Source organism: Lonchura striata, chromosome 3 (genome assembly GCF_050655825.1).
Source record: "Lonchura striata isolate lonStrDom1 chromosome 3, ASM5065582v1, whole genome shotgun sequence".
Taxonomy (NCBI): Eukaryota; Metazoa; Chordata; class Aves; order Passeriformes; family Estrildidae; genus Lonchura; species Lonchura striata.
The window spans coordinates 54,909,311-54,931,805 of record NC_140705.1 but is presented as its reverse complement, the minus strand read 5'-3'; the positions used below and the strand labels follow the sequence as shown (position 1 = coordinate 54,931,805).

General features: G+C 37.5%; 1 protein-coding gene and 1 long non-coding RNA gene across 2 annotated transcripts in view; one reads left to right on the top strand and one right to left on the bottom strand.

The window, feature by feature from the left end:
- Positions 1–22,495, top strand: part of MOXD1 (monooxygenase DBH like 1) — a 49,419-nt gene that overhangs the window by 18,911 nt on the left and 8,013 nt on the right. The window contains exons 5-8 of the mRNA XM_021540691.3: positions 13,074–13,253; positions 15,524–15,626; positions 18,298–18,464; positions 19,871–20,062. Coding sequence (XP_021396366.3) covers positions 13,074–13,253; positions 15,524–15,626; positions 18,298–18,464; positions 19,871–20,062 — 642 coding nt within the window. The remainder of the gene's footprint in view (positions 1–13,073; positions 13,254–15,523; positions 15,627–18,297; positions 18,465–19,870; positions 20,063–22,495) is intronic.
- Positions 142–22,495, bottom strand: part of LOC146767901 (uncharacterized) — a 60,060-nt gene continuing 37,706 nt past the window's right edge. Inside the window, exon 2 of the long non-coding RNA XR_014953754.1 lies at positions 142–21,963. This is a non-coding gene — a long non-coding RNA (uncharacterized LOC146767901). The remainder of the gene's footprint in view (positions 21,964–22,495) is intronic.

Genomic DNA, 22,495 nt, shown 5'->3' with positions numbered 1-22,495 from the left:
TTCTTTACTGCTTTTTCTATCTGTGGTTCTATAGATGCAGCTCTTTATTATTACTATTTTTAGTTTGGGTTTCAATACTCCATGTCTTCTGTCACTTCAATTTACCTGTATTGCTTATTCAAATAATTGCATCTGCTAAGGATTCATTACTTTATCTATTCATTACACATTTACATCAGGTCTTCCATGTGCTTGATTGTTTTTTCTGCTGCAATTAAAATACCTTAAGATACAGTGTTTCTTCTACTGTCTAGATTTTCTGTGAGTCCTCTAGACCTGTGGTTTCCCTCTCCACCTGACAAATTGTTTAATGCTGTGTTAAAAAGCAAATTTATAGTATATACTGGTGAAAGATTGGTGTGGATATCCTACATGCCAGACGTGCCATAATATATTTGTGTGAAGCTTTTCAGTACAGCATGCCTGTGCTAGTTCCAGCACTGTAAATTTCTCCCCTATGTTCTCTTAATTTCTTTTAAAACCACTGTGTTTTCCTGAGGAAAAGTAGTTCCTCAGTCTTCCTTAGTCAAAAACATGTCAAATATTGAGTTTTACTCCAAGAGTAGGAAAAAACATCTTATGTAACATGAATTCCAAAATTGGGTATTATGGTCGCTTAGTTGTATCTGCATGTCTTTTCTATAAAAAATAACTAATTTTTCCTTAGTTCTAAACTTTATTGGTTGTTTCAAAACTAGTATAGACAGAGAAATAACAGCAAAAATGCTGTGATGTTGCTGTGCCCAAGATCATAAAATATTTCTGATTTTGGAAGAGAACATTTGAAATAAGACATCTAGTTTTAGAGGGCATTTGTCATTGGAAAGGAGGATAGTATTTGCATTTTGTAAGCTCTTAGAAGTTTTGGTTCTTGTACAAAGCAGTCCTTCCACATGCATTATTTGAACCTGCTTATGAGAATGGCGTGAGCAGGTTTAGCTCTGCTGAAATGGGGAAGAAGCCTGGAGATCAAGCTGTGTGGTCAAAATTCAGTATCTCTTCAGTACAACTTATGAATACTCAGGCAACATATTAAAGACAGTAAATGTTCAGCCACAGAGAGGGGCTTCCTCTCATTAACTTTACCTATCTATGGGCCTGAGCTAGCTGCTTAATTGACCTTACAATGCCCAACTCGCTGTTTGTATCATCCCAGAGGAGTTGTCAGAAATGTATGAGCTCAGGCATCTCATGTAGGGTTCAATCTCTCCACTGATGGATGAGAGAACCCAGATTGCCAGCCTATACCAGTAACTCCCAGATGAATGAATCAGGGGAGATACATCCCAACCAAAAAAGTCAGAGAAGAGACTGTGATAAAAGCAAAAATTGCAAAATAATACTTTAAAAAAAAATTGCCTGTGGGAAAAATGAACTTCTCTCAACCACAGCCCTGTGTAATGTTTTTGGCACTAAGCCTATGATGTGACTAGTGAAACAGGCTTATCATGTAAGTAGAAAAAAACACTAATTATTTAGCATTAGCTGAGAAGTGTTACATTAGGCATATTTTTATATCAGCACTGAAGTTTTCCATTGCTGATCTCCTTAGAAGGGGGAGCCTCTTTTCAATTAAAGGCAGGCCTGTATTAGAACACGCCAGCAGCTGCCAGTTAATCTTCATGTTCTGTTTCGGGGCAAACTGATAAGGAAGTAAAAACTCCAAAAAACTTGTTGTCAAGGGTAACTGTGCCTTTTGACAGTGGAATGCTTTAGTAATACCAAAGACCCCAGTGTGAAAATACAAAGGGACTCCAGTTTAAGAGACTGATTGATTGGAAGCCAGAAGGGCAGCTTGTAGCCTGCAGTACCTAAATGAGGGCACTGATTTTTAACTTGAGTGATAGCAAACAGTAACTTCTTGTTACTCTCTGGCCTGAACTTTTACATTTTGCTAAATGTGATAACTCTAGCAAATTGCATCATGCAGCCTGACATAAACAAATGTTCTATATTTTCCCATGCATTCCCCTACAAAGCAATTTCAGCCCCAGTAAATTAGACTGGCAACCAAACAATCATCTTACGCTGCAGAACTTGTAAGCTATCTGCCCTTTGATCTGCAGGGCTGGCTCTTTGCTGCAAGCCTGAATTGGCCCATTAAGCTTTGCAGTGCTAAAGATTCATGTAAGTGAACAGGCTGAAAATTAAAAGTTTCCCAAGCACTGTCTGAGGAAATAACAGAAATGCATAATTCTCTCATATTCTGCTAAATTATTTTATATGTAAAATTGTTTAAGGTATTATTCCATTTTGTGATCACAGATTAAATTATATATGACCACAGATTTTGCTGTCCTACTAAACTTTATACTTCTTACACATTTTTATTTTGCGGTAGTCTTCTTTCATTTCACTTGTGTATCTTAACTTTAAGAATTGTTAAATTATGCAGTTATTGCTGCATTATTTACTCCATACTTGGCATGCAAAAATAACCTACTTCTGTCATCAGCAAAGTTGGCTGTCTAGTTAATTTAATCCATTTTCTTTGATTTTTGCTTTCTAAATAAAAACAACATCCATCCCTTATGGCAATGTATTGACCATGGTGGTAGGAAAATATGTGTGTTGTGTGACTCTTTGGTTAAATAAAAGTCAGATGACAGCAGCCTTATTTTAAAATGTGACCAAAAGTAAGCATGGAAAAGGGGAAAGTACAATTTTTTTGAAGATCTCTGAGTTTTATCTCCCAGTTCCAAGAAGATTTGTGGGGTGATCTTCAGGAGACCATTGCTATCTGTTAACCTCATTTTGTCTTGTTCCATCCATGTCTTTATTTTTTTTTCCTTATCCATAGCTTTATATATGATTTTTAAAGCAAACCTATGACTAGGTGATGAACTGAAAAAATAAGATTGTCTGCAGCCAAACATCCAGCACTTCTTATCATAGCAGGCTACAAAACACTCCAGAGCAGCATTCAGCCTTAGATGAGCAGTTACAAAGCATCTTTTGTGCAAATACCAAAACAGCAAGCTCATAGGTAGTAAAATCTCTCTTGATGGGGCTTGTGTGGATGGATCACAGAGCAAACCTAGCTTGGTTCTACTAGCATCTTGGCATTTTTCCTCAAGATCAACCTTCTAATTCAGACAAATCATGTTGTAGCAGCATCTTAAACAAATTTTCAATAAGGCAAATTAAATTGCTCTAGTGGTATTTAAATGGAACAGAACTTTCTATTCCCATCTAATTGAAGTATTTTTCTTCAGTATCAATCTTTTAATTTGCAACCCCAGCTACTGGTGGTAGTTTTCAGAAAATGATATTATGACTCTCTCCATCTTTGCATTCACCTGCAGTGCACAGTAGTCACAGCTATTAACAGAGCATAGATCCATAAACACCACATTAGTAACAGTGGAAAAATAGACAGACAATGGTAAGAAAAGGCCTCTCCACCATGTCCACTCATAGCAGACTGTATTGGGCTTGCGTGGCTATGTTTTTGGTGGCAGGGGGGCTACAGGGGTGGCTTCTGTGAGAAGCTTCCAGAAGCTTGCTCCATGTCCAGCAGAGCCAATCCCAGGTGGCTCCAGGATGGATGGTCCACCTGCCAAGGCTGGGCCCATCAGAAATGGTGGGAACACCTTTGTTATATCAGATCTAAGAAGAAGAAAAATAAGAGTTCTTGTGCAGATGTAATTGTGGCTAATCTGTGAATAGCAGAGTGAGAAAAGAAACAACTATTCAGACCCCAAGGTCAGTGAAGAAAGAGGGGGAGGAGGTGCTCCAGGTACTGAGCTGAGATTCCCCTGCAGCCCCTGGTGCAGACCATGGTTAGGCAGCTGTGCCCCTGCAGCCCATGGAGGATCACAGGGATGCAGAGATCCACCTGCAGCCCCTGGAGGAGTCCATGCTGGAGCAGGTGGATGCCTGAGAGGAGACTGTGACCCTGTGGGAAACATGCTGGAGCAGGCTCCAGGCAGGGGACTGCAGGCCCATGGATAGAGGAGCCCCCAATGGAGCAGGTTTCCTGGGACCTGTCACCTTGTGGAGGACCTGTGTTGGAGCAGGCTGTGCCTGAAGGACTGCATCCTGTGGAAGAGTGACCCACCTTGGAGCAGTTTGGAGAACTGTAGCCCATGGGATGGGCTCACATTGGAGAAGCTCATGGAGGACTGTCACCCACGAAAGGGACCCCACATTGGAGCAGGAGGAAGACTCTTCTCCCTGAGCAGTGGGAGGAACAAGGTGTGATGGACTGACCATAACCCCCTTTCCCCTTCTTCCTGCACTGCTGACCTTTCCATTACTGCGTCTTAAGTTGCTGGGACTGAAACTGTGTCTTTCTGTTTTATGAAGTGCCAATCACAGTTTTGGTTTATAGATAATTGCTATGGTATGATTTTAATGCAGAATTTAAAAGAGCCCTGTAATCTGAAAATAGCTCTTCTTCTGTGACTTCCTGCATGTGTTGATGGGTGATGAAGTCCTGCAAAAGAGTATACCAGGATCTGACTCTGGGTGAGAAAATGTGGAAATAGAATTAATGTGATCATTACTTAACTGCATTTATTTTGTAAGCCCTCTTATGTTTGTATATCAACCCTGTAAATATAAGTTTTTAGAGGGCTATGAGCAATAGTTCCTGAGTGTTGCTCTGGAGGCTGTCATGTCAAAATCAGGAGCCTTGTGCTTTATCCCCTGATTTTCCCTTCAAACTGAAGGTGTCAGGGTGTGCAGGTCAGTGCCTCCTCTAGGGGCTCAGTATCTCAATGCCTAAGGTTTTTCTCACACATGGTCCTTTTTGGTATCCCCTCACAGAAGTCAGCATGTCATTTTCAGAAAACGTGTCTCCTGGTAGCAAAACAAGAAAGGGAATGTCAATTCTCATGTGTTCTGTCTTCAGGCAAAGCTGCATGCTCACTCACAAGCAGGAAGAGAAAAAGTATGATACTATTTTAGCTGCATGATTGAGGGGATTGTTTTGCAGTTCTGCAATAGAATTAAAACCTCTGCCATTGCAGCCTCAAAGAGAAAAACATTGCTGTGCACAAATGGTGATTCCATGAAGAAATGGGAGTAGTTTCACTGACTTTGTTATTTATACTACTCAAATTTTATGTTCCTCTTGAATGACTATAAACTCTTTATTGGCTACCCATTTTGGCCTTAGACTTGAAACATATTTGGTTACGTATTACTTTATTATGATATTGTTTTCATAAGGAAGTAATGATGTTCATGATTAATTGCCAATTATTCTGCTTGAAGTGTGTCAATTGTGCTGAGAGTCTATGGCCATCCTGAAGACCACAACCATTGCCAGTGGCTCTGCTGCTTAGGAGTACAATGAGTGTACTGCCAGGATGCATAACCAAAAGAAACATGTTTGTGCTTGACCTGAGCTTTTTATGAGATTGCTCCTCAGGGTTGTATTTCTTAACTATTACTAAAAGCATTATCTTAAATCTTCAGGCATATGTCAGGCAGAAACAATGTTTTATTGGTATTTCTTTCAGGTATACTTCTTTTGGATTTAGTCTAAATGACTGTAAGTCTTTAAAATCTGAAACGCCTTATGAGTAGCAGAGTTCCAGGCAATTAATTAGGAATAAGGACTTAAGAATGGGCATGATGACAGAGAGAACAAGAAATCCTAAACCCATCTCTGACTAGTTTTTAAATGTTTGGGCTTATTGTTTATTATGTTTTTTGATTAATCTTTCTTAATTAAAATATATAAGTTCTGCAGAAATTCTGCAGAAATTCTGTGTAATTACTAGTAGCATTATATGGAGATAGAAGGATTTATGTAAATTTAGATATATAGCCTTCTCTCCAAGCTAAAAGCACAGTAACACTTAAATTTTACCTGAAAGTGCATATTCTTTTCCAATAAAAATTCTAAAGCTTAAAACAGATGTATGGTAATTACTTCTTAATGCTGTATAGTAATAAAACCTAAATAAGAGCCTTAGTTGAACAACACAGTCACAGAGTAAATAAATCCTTTTTTTACACCAAGAACAGGAAATATCTGTTCTTTGAATAAGATTTTCCATTCCTGTGGTAAGGACCTTTCCTCCTCAGTGATGTTAAAATTTTTATTCTAAGTTTAGAAGAATACCCAAAACCAGGTAAGCCCAAATGCCAACAATACAGCTTCAATCAATCAATCAATCAATCAATCAATCAATCAATCAGATAACATTGTTTTTTCAAGTTAAAATTATTATTTGATCTCACTTTGGGGGGAGAAAATCCCTCCACACATATTAAGTACAAATCACACAAATTTCAATTCGTTAAATTGCACAGAAGTTTCAGTCTAGAAAACTTCCATCCTCAACGGAAACCTTACCTAATCACATTATGAGATTAGGGCTGGGTATGGTTTCTGTTGCCTGGGCCTTTTTCTTGTCTACGTCTCTGTTTTTATTTAAATACAAAAATCAAGAACTGTCCCTAAATGCTCAGGTTAGATTTTTCCCCAGCTGGAATGTATGAAAAATGTGTATGAGAATAATTTGGGTTAACATTTTTACCTTTGAAGGACAATTCAAGTTAAGCAGTAATGCTCCTTGTTGTACCTCAGATGTAATCATCCCTGATGACCAGGGAACCAGAAGCAGTGGCTTTGCTCTATTTTGTGCAATTTACTCACCAAATATACACCTTTTAAGTGGCACAGTATAAACTCAGAAGCACTTGGAATAGAGAATGATTTAAAGGGATTTGTTAGAGGTGATGACTGAATTTAGGGTCTGGATTGTACAGTGAGGGAAACAGAAATGAGCACTAAGCTGTCTATGTGCAAATGATCTCAGGAAAGATTACAGCAGCTAGTGCACACTAGATTGCAGCCAGCTGAGCACTGGAAGTGTCTCTTTCAGCTCTAACTATTCTGTGGCATTAATTTAATTCTTTCTGACAGGTGGAGTAGGGTGGAGACATGGGGAGGGTGGTCTCTGCCTGACCCCAGAATGCCTAACTCTGGGCTGAAAGTCTGCAGCAGATTTGTGTCCCAGGTGTGACACTGGTGTAGGCAGGCTCCTCTGGTAACATGAGAGAGCTGTTCAGTGTTAAAGTCCTGGTCTGCCCTGCAGTCACAGGCTTCAACATCTACCCCAGCCTAGAGGCGTGTTTCCAGCCCTTGTTTTAGCTCAGCACACCTCTGGGTTTTGTGCAAGGAGCAGTATTAGGCAGCAAATGCCTGGTGGTTTTCTTTCAGAATGTTTATAGGAAAATAAAGTCATATTACTGATAGAATTTTTAATGGAATACATAGAATTTTTTTTCTGAATAACACCTAACTTTATAAAGCAAAATATTTTAAGTATTTGCTCTGCTGAAGAAAAATCTAAAACCCTAAATGAGATGTTTTAGATAAATATTTCATCATTTTACAATTACATTTTAAAAAACTCAGAGAAAATCTTGATGAATTCTAATGAGAAGAAAACATGTCACCCTTTGAAAAAGTTTTGTAAGTCAGATAATTTTTAATATATATGCTCGTTACACATTTTCAAAAGAAGTACAAAGACCAAAGTAAGCAGTAAGAATGTAATAGTTCCTCCTGATGTAGTAGATGAATCAGAGACCCTATAATCTGATCTTCTGTGAAAATTTTCAAGTGAAATCAGCCAGTACTCAGTTTCATGGCCATCACTTTTTGCTCTGAGTTAATCAGAGACATGGCAAGTTCATATAAATTAATTAACCAACCACAGGCTAGAAAGACTTCTAGATGTTGCAGTACTAGTATAAAAATAAAATTTTTAGTCTCCATTTTGAGACTAAAAAATTAACATTTTCTTCCCTGTGTCACCACTGTCTACCTACAAGATGTGTTGTGTTGTGCAAGGCTGCAGCCTTATTCAGAATCATTTGTGTGGCAATATATTGCACCATAGTGTCTTTAAAATATAAGATTAATTTGGAACTTCCTCTTTGATCCAGAAAAAAAAAAAAATTTTCTTTGACATTTTAGTGTAGAAACATTGTTGCAAGCAGATCAGAATCATGTTGCTATATAAAAATAAAATCAGTTTTTTTGTTTTCTGACATTTGGTGGGCCAAATTTTCTAAATAGGGACACTGTGGTGAGACTATGGATATATTTGAATAACTATCATCATTTGCACACGCAGGCATAAAGAACAAACCGTGTTTATTACTATCAAACAAATCAGAGCAAATAAAAAGGCAGAAAAACAGGAATAAGCAAGAAAGAATTCCACGTTTCTGGAGATGTTTTTAACTTGTAGGAAATTTAACTTCTTGGACCACTTTGAACTGTTTGCATTTTCCTCCTGTTTAAAACATAATATATTAGTATCTTGACCCTGCTTATCATCAGCTTGAGAGGCAAGGCATTGTTATGTTAAAATTTTGGCTTCTTTTATACGGGAGAAAATCCCAAAACATATGACAGTGTTGCGCAATGGATAAAGTGATAATAGGAAACAGAGAAGAGAGGAAGAAAAACTGAGGATGAGTAAGCCAGCTTGGGCAGATATAAACATTTTCTTTGTTCATGTGATGTCAGCCTCTTGACTAAAACAAGGCTTCTGTTGAAATTAGAGGTGAACAGCACACATGTCACCTGGCTTAACATTATAATGACTAGATTTTTTTTTATTTTGTATTTTTTTGAAAGTCAGTGTTTTCACAAGTCCTAAGAGATTCAGTACCTTGAAGGGAGCTCTCTAAAACCTCTCAGCCCACCTGATGAGTACAAACCAAGCACCGTGACCATAACTCATACTTTTGGTTGCAGAAGTCAGTGCCTTCACTTACATTTGAATGTGATATATTTTAAATACCTCCTTCCTTGGGAGCCCTGATTTGAAGTGCTGGGGGTTTATAGTACGTCTATTATTTTTTACCTCTGTTAGTGGCAGTCAGGTTCATGTATGTCAGTGTGAACAGTTTGAAAGAATTTTTGGCTAAGCTTTCAAGAAGGGTGGGGATGAAGAAGCAGAAAGCAAATGATCATGAATAATAAATAATGATCTTCTTCTTGCAGGTTTCATGAGAAACAGGAGAGGTTGTGCCTTTTTGCATGCACTTATGTTTTTGCAATCCCAAACGCTTTGGGCATTTTGATGTAGAGTGGATGTAGGGCTTTTGTTCTCCATGCCTCTGGCAGTTAGGAAATGTCAAGCAGAAAATGCACTTTGCCTGCAGGGGAAGAAGTCACTGAGGTGCCCGGTGGTGCAGTATCTCTGCAGGCTTATTCACAACACAGCAAAGAGATGAACACTGACAGCTGGGTCTTCCTTGCATGTCAGCAACAGTGAAAATTCCACAGATGATCCTCAAAGAATGAGGTAAAATGGGGAAGATAGGTATTTATATGCAGATTTCATTTTAGTCTCCTTTAAGTTTCTTTCTTTACTTCTTGGGCTAACAAGAAGTTGGTAGGAAGTGGCGAGGACAGAGGAAGGAAATACATTTTAAAGTCACAGGCTTCTTCATAATTAATGCAAGTTAAAGGTGGATTCCCATTTTTACTACATCCTATCTAAATTACTGAAATATTGCTTATCTTATTGCTTGGCTCCAAGTGTCATTTTAGAGTCCCTTTGTAGTAAGAGACCAGAGCAAACAAGGATGTGTATAAACAAGAATCCAAATAAAAATTAGCTGTTCACTTAAATATGCAGAGTTCAATAACTATTATGTACCATGCTTGTTTTTATCACTTTTTTGTGTATATTTCACCCCTTTGCCCTAGTGTGCCACTTCAAATTATTTTCTTTCCATAAGTAACCTAAATGTTGCACAAATTAATAAAACGGTCATGGTGACTCTTCAGAGCTGGTCCCCTATCATTGTGACTGGACACCAGGAAAAGAGAGCTCTGAAAATTGTGTTATAATTCATTGAGGCTGCAAGTACTCTGGTAAACAGGCCACCCTGATCTAGAGCCTTAAATATAGATACCTACTTTAGCAACTAATTTTATACCTAGGACTGCTTATGTGCACTTCTGAATGCATTAACGATTTCCTGAATTTGGCCCTTTATTTGAAAAACTCAGTTGTTGTTCATCATTACTTGTAAGGTGGCCAGAAAGCAATATTCTGTTTATTTGAGAAAAAAATGAGGTTTGAAAATTTCTTTTTGGCTTGGAGCAAAGTAATCTGTACAGCTATACTTTGTGGAAAGTCAGAGAGGAAGTATGAGGCAGCCTAAATAACCAACCTTTTCTAAAACTAAAATGACTAATAACTGAGTAAATAGGGCAGAACTCACCTGCAATGTAGAATGGCATATTTAAACCCCTGCTCCAGTTAAACAATACAATAGTGTATGGGACTGTATTTTTAAATTTTCTTTTCTGCTGAAGTTATCCTAGTAAGTAAACACAGTTAGTTATTCTTCAAATCAGAGGAGTGTCTAAGGGCTCTGTTCCTCTTCCTTCTCTTGTTTCATTTAGCAGTAATTCTGTGAGCCTTTAAAATATTTCCATGCATTTTGGAAGAATGCAGGATTAATGAAATTTTCCTAAGTTTTTTTTAAATAGAATTTTGACCTCTCTAATATTTTCTTTCTTTCTTATTTATATGCTATTAAAAAAGGGAAAGAGAAATTTCTCTTTAACCAGTTTGTAGTAAAAATGTGTGAAAAGTGTAACTTCACTGCTGCTCTTCACTATTTATTTCTTCATCTGCAGAATGTAAGTTTTCCTACAAGATGCATTGGAAAGATGTGTAAGAATTTGTTATAGTTTTTCTTTTCTTCACTAAAGAAAGCTGAACAAAACTGCTTTTTGAAGTGCTGCAATTGTTTAGGTAACTGACACTAAAAACCAATGACAGGATGTGAGTTTCTAATTTTGGTGATGTCCCATTGTTTTGAGGGGAAGCTGGTTTTGAAGTAGTGATTGTAAGCACAGCAGGTGCTGGGATCTTGTAGCAGCAGGTGGAACTATCACATGTTGGGACAAAAGTTCTCTCTTTTCTTGGTAGATATAGGGATAATATTCCCATAACCACTTCATTGACTAACATATACAGTATGCAGAGTTTCAAAAATCTTGAGGTACATTCTGGTATTTAATATATAAGCTGCAATGTTATGACTGTGTTTGGGCTCTGCAGTACTTGGATAAATTGTGCAGGTGTATGATGGATAAGAGGGAAGAAGCAACATCAAGCGGGAATGGATTTCTGAATCTTTAACATTCAGTCTGATATAATGGGGAATACATTCTTATTTAATGGAAAAATTGATTCATCTTCTTCAAAAATACCTTTTACTTCCACAGTGCAGTAATTCACAATGGTGGTAATGCTAACTGAAACAGGGATTACTGCGAACAGTAAAGGTGATCCCCTATGGAGTATTTCAGTCTTGCCTCATGTTGCCTTGATTTTTTAAGATTTTCTAAAACATGAGTTTACATTCTTGTAGCAAACTTTCTCACACACTGTCTGTAAGTAACTTATTGTTTTACATTCCTTCATAGAAGCAGAGAAACTTGATAGACTAATAGTTTGTCCAGTGTCATTGGAGAGGTGACACTATCACCCTCCAATCCACTGTCACCTTTAGAAAACTGTAAATGCTAGTCAGAAAATAAACTTACCTTTTTTACCTTCACAATAACAACACTTGTGTCCTATAGTAACAGCTCCAGAATAAAACTTTGGTGCATCTGAATCAATTGGCATCCTTCCACTGATTTCTGAGTGCAGTGAAGTGGGTTGTGCTCTTCTTGGGTGGACATGCAGGTACTCAACAGCATCTGACATCCCCAAGAGCCCAATGTACTTTGCAGATTCAGGTCAGCAAAGGTGGCCTTGATGCACACAGGCTCTGGATGCTGCCTCCTGCCCTTCCTCTTTTGTAATTCATCTAGTGGTTTGAACAAAATGCAGAGAGAAATTGTGTTGACAGTATTTTAATAGTATAATAAACTACTGCTTACCCTGTTCCTGTCCTCCAGCAGCACATGAATGTGCCTGCAAAATGAAATGGATTCAAATTTAGGACGCATATATATTCTTTTCCTGTTTAAAGTAACCTTCTCTTTCCTAATTCCTAGAATGCAATACTGCATGGCACCCTACATCTTAAGAGCTGCACTGTCAAAGCTTTACTTTTCTTGTGAAAATAATCTTTATCCTATTGAACTTGAAGGTAGAGGTGATAGAATGGGATGAAATCTTTGAAAGGAAAAGCAGGGGGAAAGCTCCTTTCATTTTAATACTCTCCTCTATATGCTGGTATTTTGTGGAATAGGATCGTTCTGAAATGCAAAATAATTATTTTCAGAAGTATACATATTTACCCCAGGGACATAATCTCTTGACAGAGATGATTTAACATCACCCATCCAAACAGGGAGTGAACACTTACATGGAAATTAAATAATTTTAGCCTACGCAGAAGTTCTGTGGTGTAATTATACTGGGGGCACCGGAGCATCACTGAGAGCCCTCCAGCTCATCCCTGCCATAAACAGGCTGGAGCACCCAACCTCTCAAGAATGACTTCATGTTAATAAAGTCTTTACAACCAACCAGATTAAAAAAATATTCTAATTTCTTGTAGATGTCAAAAAAATTTGAAAGTCCATTTTGAGCTGCTGAGGAATGTGGGGTATACCTCTAGGCTCCCCCTAGATGCACAGAATTTATGGGCAGCTGTAATTTGAAATAGTACAAAAGAGGCAGAAACAGGGATGGAAAGCTCTGAGTACTTCAGACACCAAGTTGGTTCAGCAAAACACACTTTCAGCTGGTTTATATCCCCCCTCCTGCTGGAATGTGGCTAAACAAGATTGGGCAGGGAGAAAAAAAGTGACAGTGCAAGACTAGGATGGGAGAAGAGAGAACAAGCAAGATTGTAACAGAGGTTTTGTCCAGATGATGAATGTTTTTCCTGACCCTCATTGATGCACATGGGCAAAATGAAAATTTTGGAAACTTCAGTCTTTGAGTTTGTAGAGTGCTGGGGTTACATCTCAAGCTAGGTAAAATCTAACATTGAGTGTCCTCTTTTAAGATGAAAGTACCATAGAATTTTTAGTCCTGTCTTCATACCTTGAAATAGTCACGTTGAGATACATTTTCTTTTTTTTTCTTTTCTTTTAATTTTACCACTGATAGGTTGAGCCATTGATCCAGAAAGGCCATGAGAATCTGGTGCACCATATCCTCCTGTACCAGTGCAGCAGCAGTTTGAATGACAGTGTTCTGGACTATGGGCATGAGTGTTACCACCCCAACATGCCAGACTCTTTTCTTACATGTGAGACGGTCATTTTTGCTTGGGCCATTGGAGGAGAGGTAGGATGAATGTCTGTCTAACATGGTTCATCAATGGGGTTTTGTGAGGGTGTGTATCATCATGAAATTTCTCCCTAGTATATTAGTGATTACTTAATCTGTCTGTTTTTAAGGATACAGGATCACAGTCCCTAAGCCTCACCAGTAAGTCCTCAACCTCCTCTTGGCCTTTCAAGTAGGTAGTGCAGTGGTCATCCTGAGTGACAACCAAAAGTAAGGAAAACATTAGAGAGGGAGTCGGTGCCTTGGGGGAGAAAGATAGCTTTGGAGCATGGAACTCTGTCGCTGTATCAGCTTGTCCCATCTGACGTGGAAATACAGTGCCTCCAGCAATGACCGGCATCTGCTACCTGTGGATAATCTCAGAAAGAAAAACAGTGTCTGCAGGTGACTTCATTAAAGACACAGAGGCACAACTCACCAAATGAAGTTATACATGAATTTAATTAATTACCAGCACCTGGTTTCACTGTTACCCCATTCAAGTATATCTTTCTGAAGTTTCCTACCTGTCCAAAGAAACATCATTTCAGTGTAAGAAAGATCCTGTATCAGTGCAGAGCCAGCATAAGGACCACTTTACACATGAGAGTGGGGCATATCTACAGAAAATACAGGCTGTGATGCCATGCTCACCCCACACTGTGTTTGCAGCTTATTTAAGGTTAATTTACACTGCATTAACTGCATGCAGTTGATGTTTTCAGCTGACATAACACAGCATGACTGCCAAAAGAATCCCAGCTCTTTATGCCCTTGATTCACTGTGTGCCCACTCATACAATGGTTTGGGCACATACCAGAGGGACTGATGATACTTTCTGGAACCTTCATTTGCCAGCCTGCAATCCAAAACCATCTGCAAAAGCTGCAGTGTGAGGAAGCAAGAGTTGTTACATGGACCCATCTAAAGAAGTCTAATCCACTAGGAGCATTATCCCTGGTGTATGATTTGTGCATTTTTGCCATCAGCTATGCTCTGACCTAGTATTTGTTCTTTTAACTGTCTTAATCTAAGTGAAATTAAAAACTCATATAAATAAATTATCATTTGACAAGCCCTATGGAGGTTTTTTCAAGGATGATCCTGATGTTAAAGATCTGTAGAGAGGAATCTGACAGATCTGGGTTACATTCAGGTTTGCCCAAGTACCCATTTCACTAACTTCAGTTTACCTTCGTGTAGAATGAAGGTGATAATAATTTTTATATATACTACAATAATTCATTAATGTACATCAAACATCAGAAAGCTGGAATTTCAAATTGCACATTTCAGAAAGCTAGAATGTCAAATTGCATATTAAAATATTAGCTATATACTATAAAATGGTGCAGATGAATGCCAGTTAAAGTGAACTTGGTAAATGAGTTCACTTTGGAGATACTGGTATTTTGGTGTGATTTAGGAGACTTTGAAGTAAATCTCCCAGTTATCCTTACTTATAAAGCTTTGTTTATCATCATGAGTGGCTTGAGAATTTGCACAAGCCTCTCTGAGATGAAGTTAAAATAAATGTGCAGGGGTGAACACAGCACCTTTAGCAATAAATGGGTCCTCACCAGAGCTTGTCCAGAGAAGCATCATTTGGGTGCAGTGGGTCCAGTACAAGCTGTTTCACCATGCAGAGCTAATTCTTTATTGGCTTGCTAGTAGAAACATAGCCATAAAGATCACCTTTATTGTTCAAGTCATTTTACTTAGAATACACTTACTTGTGCACAAAAAGCAAGTTAATTATATGCAACCTCAGTAGTCCCTGGAATTTACTGCTTTTAGAAGCTGGGAACATTTAAAATGTTGATTCACTTTCTTCATAAGGGTCTTATTGTCAGACTGAGTGCTTGATGATGCAATGTTTTTAAGTTTAAAATGGAATTTTCCTTTTCTACTGAAACAATAAATGCAGAATAAATAATCATAAGATCACAGGATAATGCAGGTTGGAAAGGACTCAGGAAGTCTCTAATCCAGCCTCCTACTCAACGCAGGGTCAGAGGTGAGAGACTAATATTTGCCCAGAGCCTTGTCCTCTGGGAAGCATGGGATCTACTATTTTATATTGACATAGTTATTAAGTTTATTGAGTACATAATAGGGATATTTTGTACCAATGCCATGTTCAGAAAGCTGTAAATTTGTAAATTTTATCACTGATATGATCATATAATTGCAAGAAAGAGACAATGTACTTACAAATAAGAAATTAACTGTTAACTATGGCAAAAATTTGAATTTTGTATTGATTTCTGTGTGTATTGGTTTCCAGGGCTTCACCTATCCTCCTCATGTTGGGTTATCCATCGGCACAGCAGCCGACCCTCTGTTTGTTCTTATGGAGGTGCATTATGACAATCCATCAGAGACAGAAGGTTTGTAGCCTCACAGGCTTTACAGCAAGCTAGACTGGAGAATGTACTACACACAAGTGCTCATCCCTGCACTGCATGGCAAACAGAGCAAATAAAAAGTTGAGGGTTATTTTTTTTCTGATCAGTAATTCCTGGTTCACAGTGTTTCTCCCACTGCCCTTGATTATTTTTCTGTATTTTTTTATATAAACATCTACCTGAACAGGACAATTTCTGAAGCTGAAGTATAGACTCAGGTGTCTAGACCATTCACTGGGTAAAATCAGTTTATCTTAAAAGATAAGCTTTTAATTTACAATAGTGTTTTAAATTTGTTCTTCCTGAATTCAATTTATATTCAGAAGAAGTAAAAGGAAGAAACTAATTATCCCAGGAAAATCAGGGGATGTTGAAGATGCCTCTGGGAAAGATACTTTTTTGTTCTGAAACAGAAGTTTATTAACCTAGTGTACCTGAAAATATTGTGGTGGTTGCTACATATGAACTGAGCAAAATCTAATGCAGCATAGTATACTGGCCTTTTTTTGCCTTTCTTTACACCCCCATGTGTTAAAGTAAAATTTGTTATGTGGGCTATGCCATTCTGCCTTACTGTCATTTCTCATCTTCATCTTTTAAATTCACTTTTTTAAATTTAGTGACAGACACTGTGCTTTCAGCATGTGGGATACAATAAAATTCATTTGCATCCTTGATTTTGTATGCTTTTTCATCATATGTTGCATGAAAGCCCAAGAAGTCACAAACTGTGTCCGATTTGGTTGTGTCCTTAAATCCATTGTTTTGTTTTAATTGACTGTGCTGTATGATAGTGTTGGTTTAGCTGAAGTAACACATATGGAAAACTGAAAAATGGCAAAGTTTTGTTTCCTTTTAAGCAATGGGAACAATTGTGCCTTGCTGGGACAGTCTCAAAAGACCTGGGAAAATTCAGACAGTGTAGGCAGAGCAGGGTGTTTGCAATCCAGGTCATGCTTCTCCTCCTCCCTGGCAAAATACACAATGTGAGATTGTGCCAGGAGTGCAAGAGAGCAGACCTGGGTGCTCCATCTGCTTCAGGTGGGGACAAATAAGTTCTCCTGACACAACTGCAACTGGGTCACCTTCATTTGTGTGTTTTGGCACCTGCATTTTCCCAGTTTGGGTTTTGTGGTGAAAGGCTGCACTGTTTGCCTCATATTGTGACCTGGGGTAATGTTTTCCTAAGTGACTCAGACTGGTAGTAACTTTTGGCTCCCAGTTAGGAGGAATTGAAACATTTTTTCATTTAACATGGATGGGTTTCACTCTTTCTGGTTTTGTAGTCCTTAACATTCATTCAGTCATTCTCATTTAAAAGGTGGCCTCTTTTGAGATTGTTATCAGAAACTCTGGCATACCAGAGTTATGTCATTCACAAGAGTGTCTGACATTTAGACATTAACAATGGTTAACAATTTCTGAAGCAGAAATGCCACAAAGGAAAATTTCAATTTGATGAAGTTGTACAAATTTCTGCAGGAAGGGAGTGAGTATGAGTTCCCAAATGCTAAAGTCAGGATGTTGTGGGACACAATATATCACCTTAAATATGACTCATATATTGCAGAAGGTCTCATGGCTGATTACCATTCTTAATTGGCTATGCACAGTTCATATCCTTTGTTCCTTAATTATATGCACTACTCCATCTCAGGTATTTTAGTGACTGGTTAACAGTCCCTGCTCTGTCCCTCTGCCATTTGCTTATCTTAAAATAGACTGCTGATATCATATTGATGTAAAATTTGGCTTCAGGCACTCGTATGCCTGTTTTGTTTTTCAGAAGACTAATATAGGTCACTAGGAAGCATCTTACCTTCTCTGAGATATTTTATATGTTTTTTGCATTTTTCATTTTCAAAATTGAAATTATTTCAGTTACTACTCAAAAATACAAATAGATGAATAGATGAACTAACATAATTTAGTTCCAGCGCAAACACAGATTCATCATTATTTGTGTGTATCTTGACAAATAAAAATTACTAAAAGAAGACAACTATTCTAAGCATTTAGATGATAAAGGCAACATAAATTATTAATAGATGCACAAACAAACACATATGGCTAAACATATGTGGGTGAACAAAATAGATCTGTATTATTTTGACTCTTAAAAACACAGCCTCCAAACAGCAGGCTTTGGTTCTTTAAACCAATTTTTGAAATTAAGGTAAGTCCTTGATTCAGAGAAATTAAATGAAAGTACAATGTAATTCTCTTGTCTACTTCACTCAAAGTGGGGGTATTGTCTACAAGTCTGGGATTTAGTAAGGCAATTTTCATGTTTAATTTATGCTCTCGTAATTGGAGAGATTGTAAAAGGGATGTGTTTTTTCATCTCAGGTAGTCTGTAATGTAACAGGCAATCCACAGTAAAGGGAAAATATAATTAATGGTAGGACTCAAGATGAAGAAATAGATAAAATTCTCAACCAGAAGACAACATGTGACTTGAAAATTTTAAAGAGAAGAAACCTCTTCCTGTATATGGTTTCACTCATTTCCATGATATTGAGATTGATTCCTTGATTTTCTTGTAGAAGATTTATGACATAGCATGAAAAACATGAAGCAATATAGTTTGGTTTTTATTCACCTTTAAAAAACTGATTTTTAGCCATGAACTAACTGTGTTCTTTTGTTGCAGGCTTGATAGATAACTCTGGTTTGAGGCTAATTTATACTCCAGTTTTAAGGAAATACGATGCTGGGGTTATTGAAGCTGGTCTTTGGGTCAGCCTCTTCCACAATATCCCACCGGGCATGCCTGAATTTGTGTCAGAGGGTCACTGCACACTGGAATGTCTGGAAGAGGTATGTCCCTTGCCTGAGTCCACTGGTTTTCACTCATGGAAATAATTGGAAGAGTCACTTGAATTTCTTGGGAAGATTGATAGTTACAACTAAAAGATGTGAGCAAAGGAAGCTGATGGTACATGTCCTCCAAAATGTTGGTTTTTTGAACTGGGTACTTGGTATGCCCACTACTCAGGCTGCTTTATTTATTTGAGTAACAATGAATGACACAAGGCCTGCAATGTTTCTATTTTGTGTTCAATATGTAAGCATACACTGCTTTCCATGGCAAAGCTATTAATAGCTCATAATACCTAGCCCAGAAAAAATAAAGGTTAGACAAATTCAGACATGGCCACATGCAAAAGGCTTCTAATGATGAAATGAAAACCTGAAAGGTATTCTTACACCAGCCACAGAAGCTGAACACCTGAACAAGTTTTATATTTATTAAGCTCTTGGTTTCATTAAGGTAACTTAAATGTCTTTGCAGGCAATGGAAGAATTGTCTAAAATCTGTGGTGACTGTATAATGGGAAATTCTCATATACTTTGTCTTATAGAGAAAGGTTGAATTAATAACATGGTTTGCAATGAAGGCTAAACTAGATACAAGATTTATTCTTGATGGTGTTAAATGTTGTGTATTGTCCTGGCATTTTCAACCTTAAAACTCCTGAGTAATCCATTATCAAGAGGCTTCTGACCATAGAGCTGTTCTTGAAAGGTATTGTGATGACAGATTATTTCTACCTTGAGCTCTGAAATCAAGTTCATTAAAGTTGAGCATATCCAATGTAAAGTTTAGATCAGTAGATGCCAGCTAGAATGGGAGTGATGTCACATTTGTGTCAATTTGGAAAAGTTGATTTGCAAATGTTTTTGACCTGGAAAAAACTTTTAGATGTAAACTTATGGTATTTCACTACCAGTTCACTTAAAGATGGAAAGTAGAGGATGTTACAACTACAGCCTATGCAATTTAAAGTGCATCTCTTGGCATCATTCATTACTGCATAGAAATTCCTTTTCACAATAATAAAAATTACTAGGCAAATCCACATTCATTAGTATCAGCCATTATCACCAAAATAATGTGCAAGTTTTAGTACGATTCATTCCCTTGAAAGTCTTAAAACTATTGAGAATTATGCAGTCCAGTTGATTTTAATTTTTAAAAATGTGTGTGTTAGGAGTAAAAACATGTATTTGTTATGAAACATAAACAGAAAAACCCTAGCCTTTTTTGTACATAAAACCTGAATTTCACTTAAAGTTTTGGTTTTGCTCCAGACTGCATTTTTCAGTTAACTGAGTGAATTCAAAATGCAATAATGAATGTATTTTAACTCTGTTTGTAGATGGAATTACATTGCATTACTTTGCATTTGGGAACACTGATGGTGTTGGTTTCTCTTGGCCAGGCTCTGGGTGCTGAGAGACCCACTGGGATTCAAGTGTTTGCGGTACTTCTCCATGCTCACCTTGCTGGCAGAGCTATCAGGATGCGCCACTTCCACAACGGCGAGGAGCAGAAGCTACTTGCTTATGACGATGAGTTTGACTTCAACTTCCAGGAGTTTCAGTACCTGAAAGAAGAAAGAACCATCTTGCCAGTACGGTACTCTTAATTCTTTTCCTGAAAGTGTTTAAGAGATCATGTGCCTAACATTTTCTCACCTTTAGGATTAAATTTGTCACAGAATTTCTTAGCCTAGCATCATAGAATTCTTGGATGTTCTGTTAATTTTTCTATTTATCACAGTCACTAATGCATTCAAGTTTCAATGTCTCAGGGGTGTCCACATGAGTCATCACAGAACTGGCTTGGTTCACCAAATCAAGTTATTCTTTGGGTATGTTTGATATTCATAATAATTTGAACTTTACTATCACAAATGTTTGAACAAAGCAGATAAAATTCCTTGTGTATCTGGCTGTACCATCTTCATTCATCCAGAAAGATCAATAATGGAAATGCCACCACATGGCTTTACAAAGCTGTGGGACCAAGTAGCATATCTTCAGTATTTGCACACAGCAAGTATCCAGCCTTACAAACATGTTTAAAAGTCAGATAAGTCTTCTGTTTGTTTCACATTTTTTCTTATTGGGAGTAAAACTCCATGCTCATGTTCTACCTGATATTTCAGTTGTAAACAAAACGCTTTGAAAGAAGAAATCATACAACTCTCTCTACTGTATTCCTGAAAATAATGCAATATAACTTGTAGAAATAGTCCAACCACAATTATATTATAAAGTAGTAGCTATACATAGGTATTGCATTAAAAGAGTATGTATTTTTTTGTGTGTCCTTTATTTAAAAATTGTTCACTCTTCTTTTGTTCCACCCAGTATATTTTTTAAAGTTTTGGCATGATGACAGAAATTTTAGTGCTGCAAAGTCTAGGTGCTCCAGATCTGGCCAGCAGAGCAACTTGTCCTGGTGCATGTGAACAAGCATGATATTAAATTGCCAGATACAAAATGTCAAAAAATTGAATTGTTTATGATTGGAACCACTAAGGGAGACAGATCTGAAAAGAACATTGAAATGACTGAACCTCAAATACGGTCAGGAGCCCCATGGTTTAAACTTCTAGGATTCTCTTCAAGCCCCTTTCTCTCTTATGTCTCTTCTCCCACACTGTGAGACTTTGATATTTGTACTTTAAAGACAAGAAGCTAAAATACAAACTTTATAATTTAATTTCTATGGAAAAACCTGGATGTTCAAGTGCAGAATTTACTCTTTGAAGTCAAATTGCTTGTAGTCTAGGGGCTTCAAAGATAAACTGGTATTACCTCCTTCAGGAAAGAAAGTTGAAGGGTTTAGGAAGAGGTCTGGCAGAAGATAACAGGTTTGCAGAGAAAGCCTGTAATAGTTTTAGGAAAATTCATGCAATTATAACAGAAGGCCTCTTAAAATTCAAGCACATAAAGGAATAGACAACAGAAAAACTATACAGAGTATTTGATATTAACAGCAGCTTGACAAAAAAAGCCAGCTCAAGTAGAAGATGGAATTCTTTCACTGAAGAGAACCATTTTTTATGCCTTTCATTTTCATCTTATGCAAAACTACCAGTGCAGCTTACATAAATCAATGGTGCAATTCAGATAACTGTTTAATCAATTAACTAATAATATGATTTTTCTTGTAAGCTTTAGTTATTCTCTCTTTCTATAAGATCTCCCAAGAATGTAATCTTCTTTCAGCTTGTGGAGTCCAGGCTATTTGTTTTCTTCACATAGTAGCACTCTCTTCTCCACTTGGAAGCAGCAGATCTAGTCTCACAGAAGGAACAATTTTAGTGAATGTTATCCAGTCGGTAAGATAGGAGAGCCAGAGGCCTCACTGGCAGAACAGAGAATTCCCACTGGAAGCAGTGACACTGTGCCAGTTCATGCTACTTCAGAAACCTCTGTCTTCATTTGGCTGACATGAGGCTGGTGCACCTTCTTCCAGCAGTCTGGAGTACAGACTGTGCTAGCCTTGATCTGCAGAAACAGCCTATAGGAAAGGAGAAATTCTCAGCATTTGAAGGGTGATCTGGTTTTTTTTTTTTTTTTTAGGAAAGTATAATGGTTGATAAGGGAAGATGATGATACAAAAAAAAAAAAAATCCACTTGATTATCATAGTGATTTTCAGATTTGTACTTGATTAGGTACAGGGAGTGAAACTATTACCAAATAGTAGATTAGTTTGCCAAGACACCAAAAAGTTAATTGTATGTGCTTGAGAAGGTAAGTATTCAGCCTTTCCCATACATATCTGTCAATGTAGTGAAGTCTTTGCTTGCCACTCCTCTACTACCAGGCTTGGCAGAGATATTGTTGCTTTTGTGATGTGGAAAGGCTTATTTTCCTCAATTGCCAAATATTTCTATTGAAGTTGGCAGTGTAAATTAGCCTGGGTAAAGTAGCACTGGGTGAGTTTTAGAGAAGGAATCATTTGTATACATTGTCTACTATATAATTTTCCAGAAAATTGGATAACTGAGTATCTTCATTGCTATTTTAAAAGAAATCCAGACAACACTC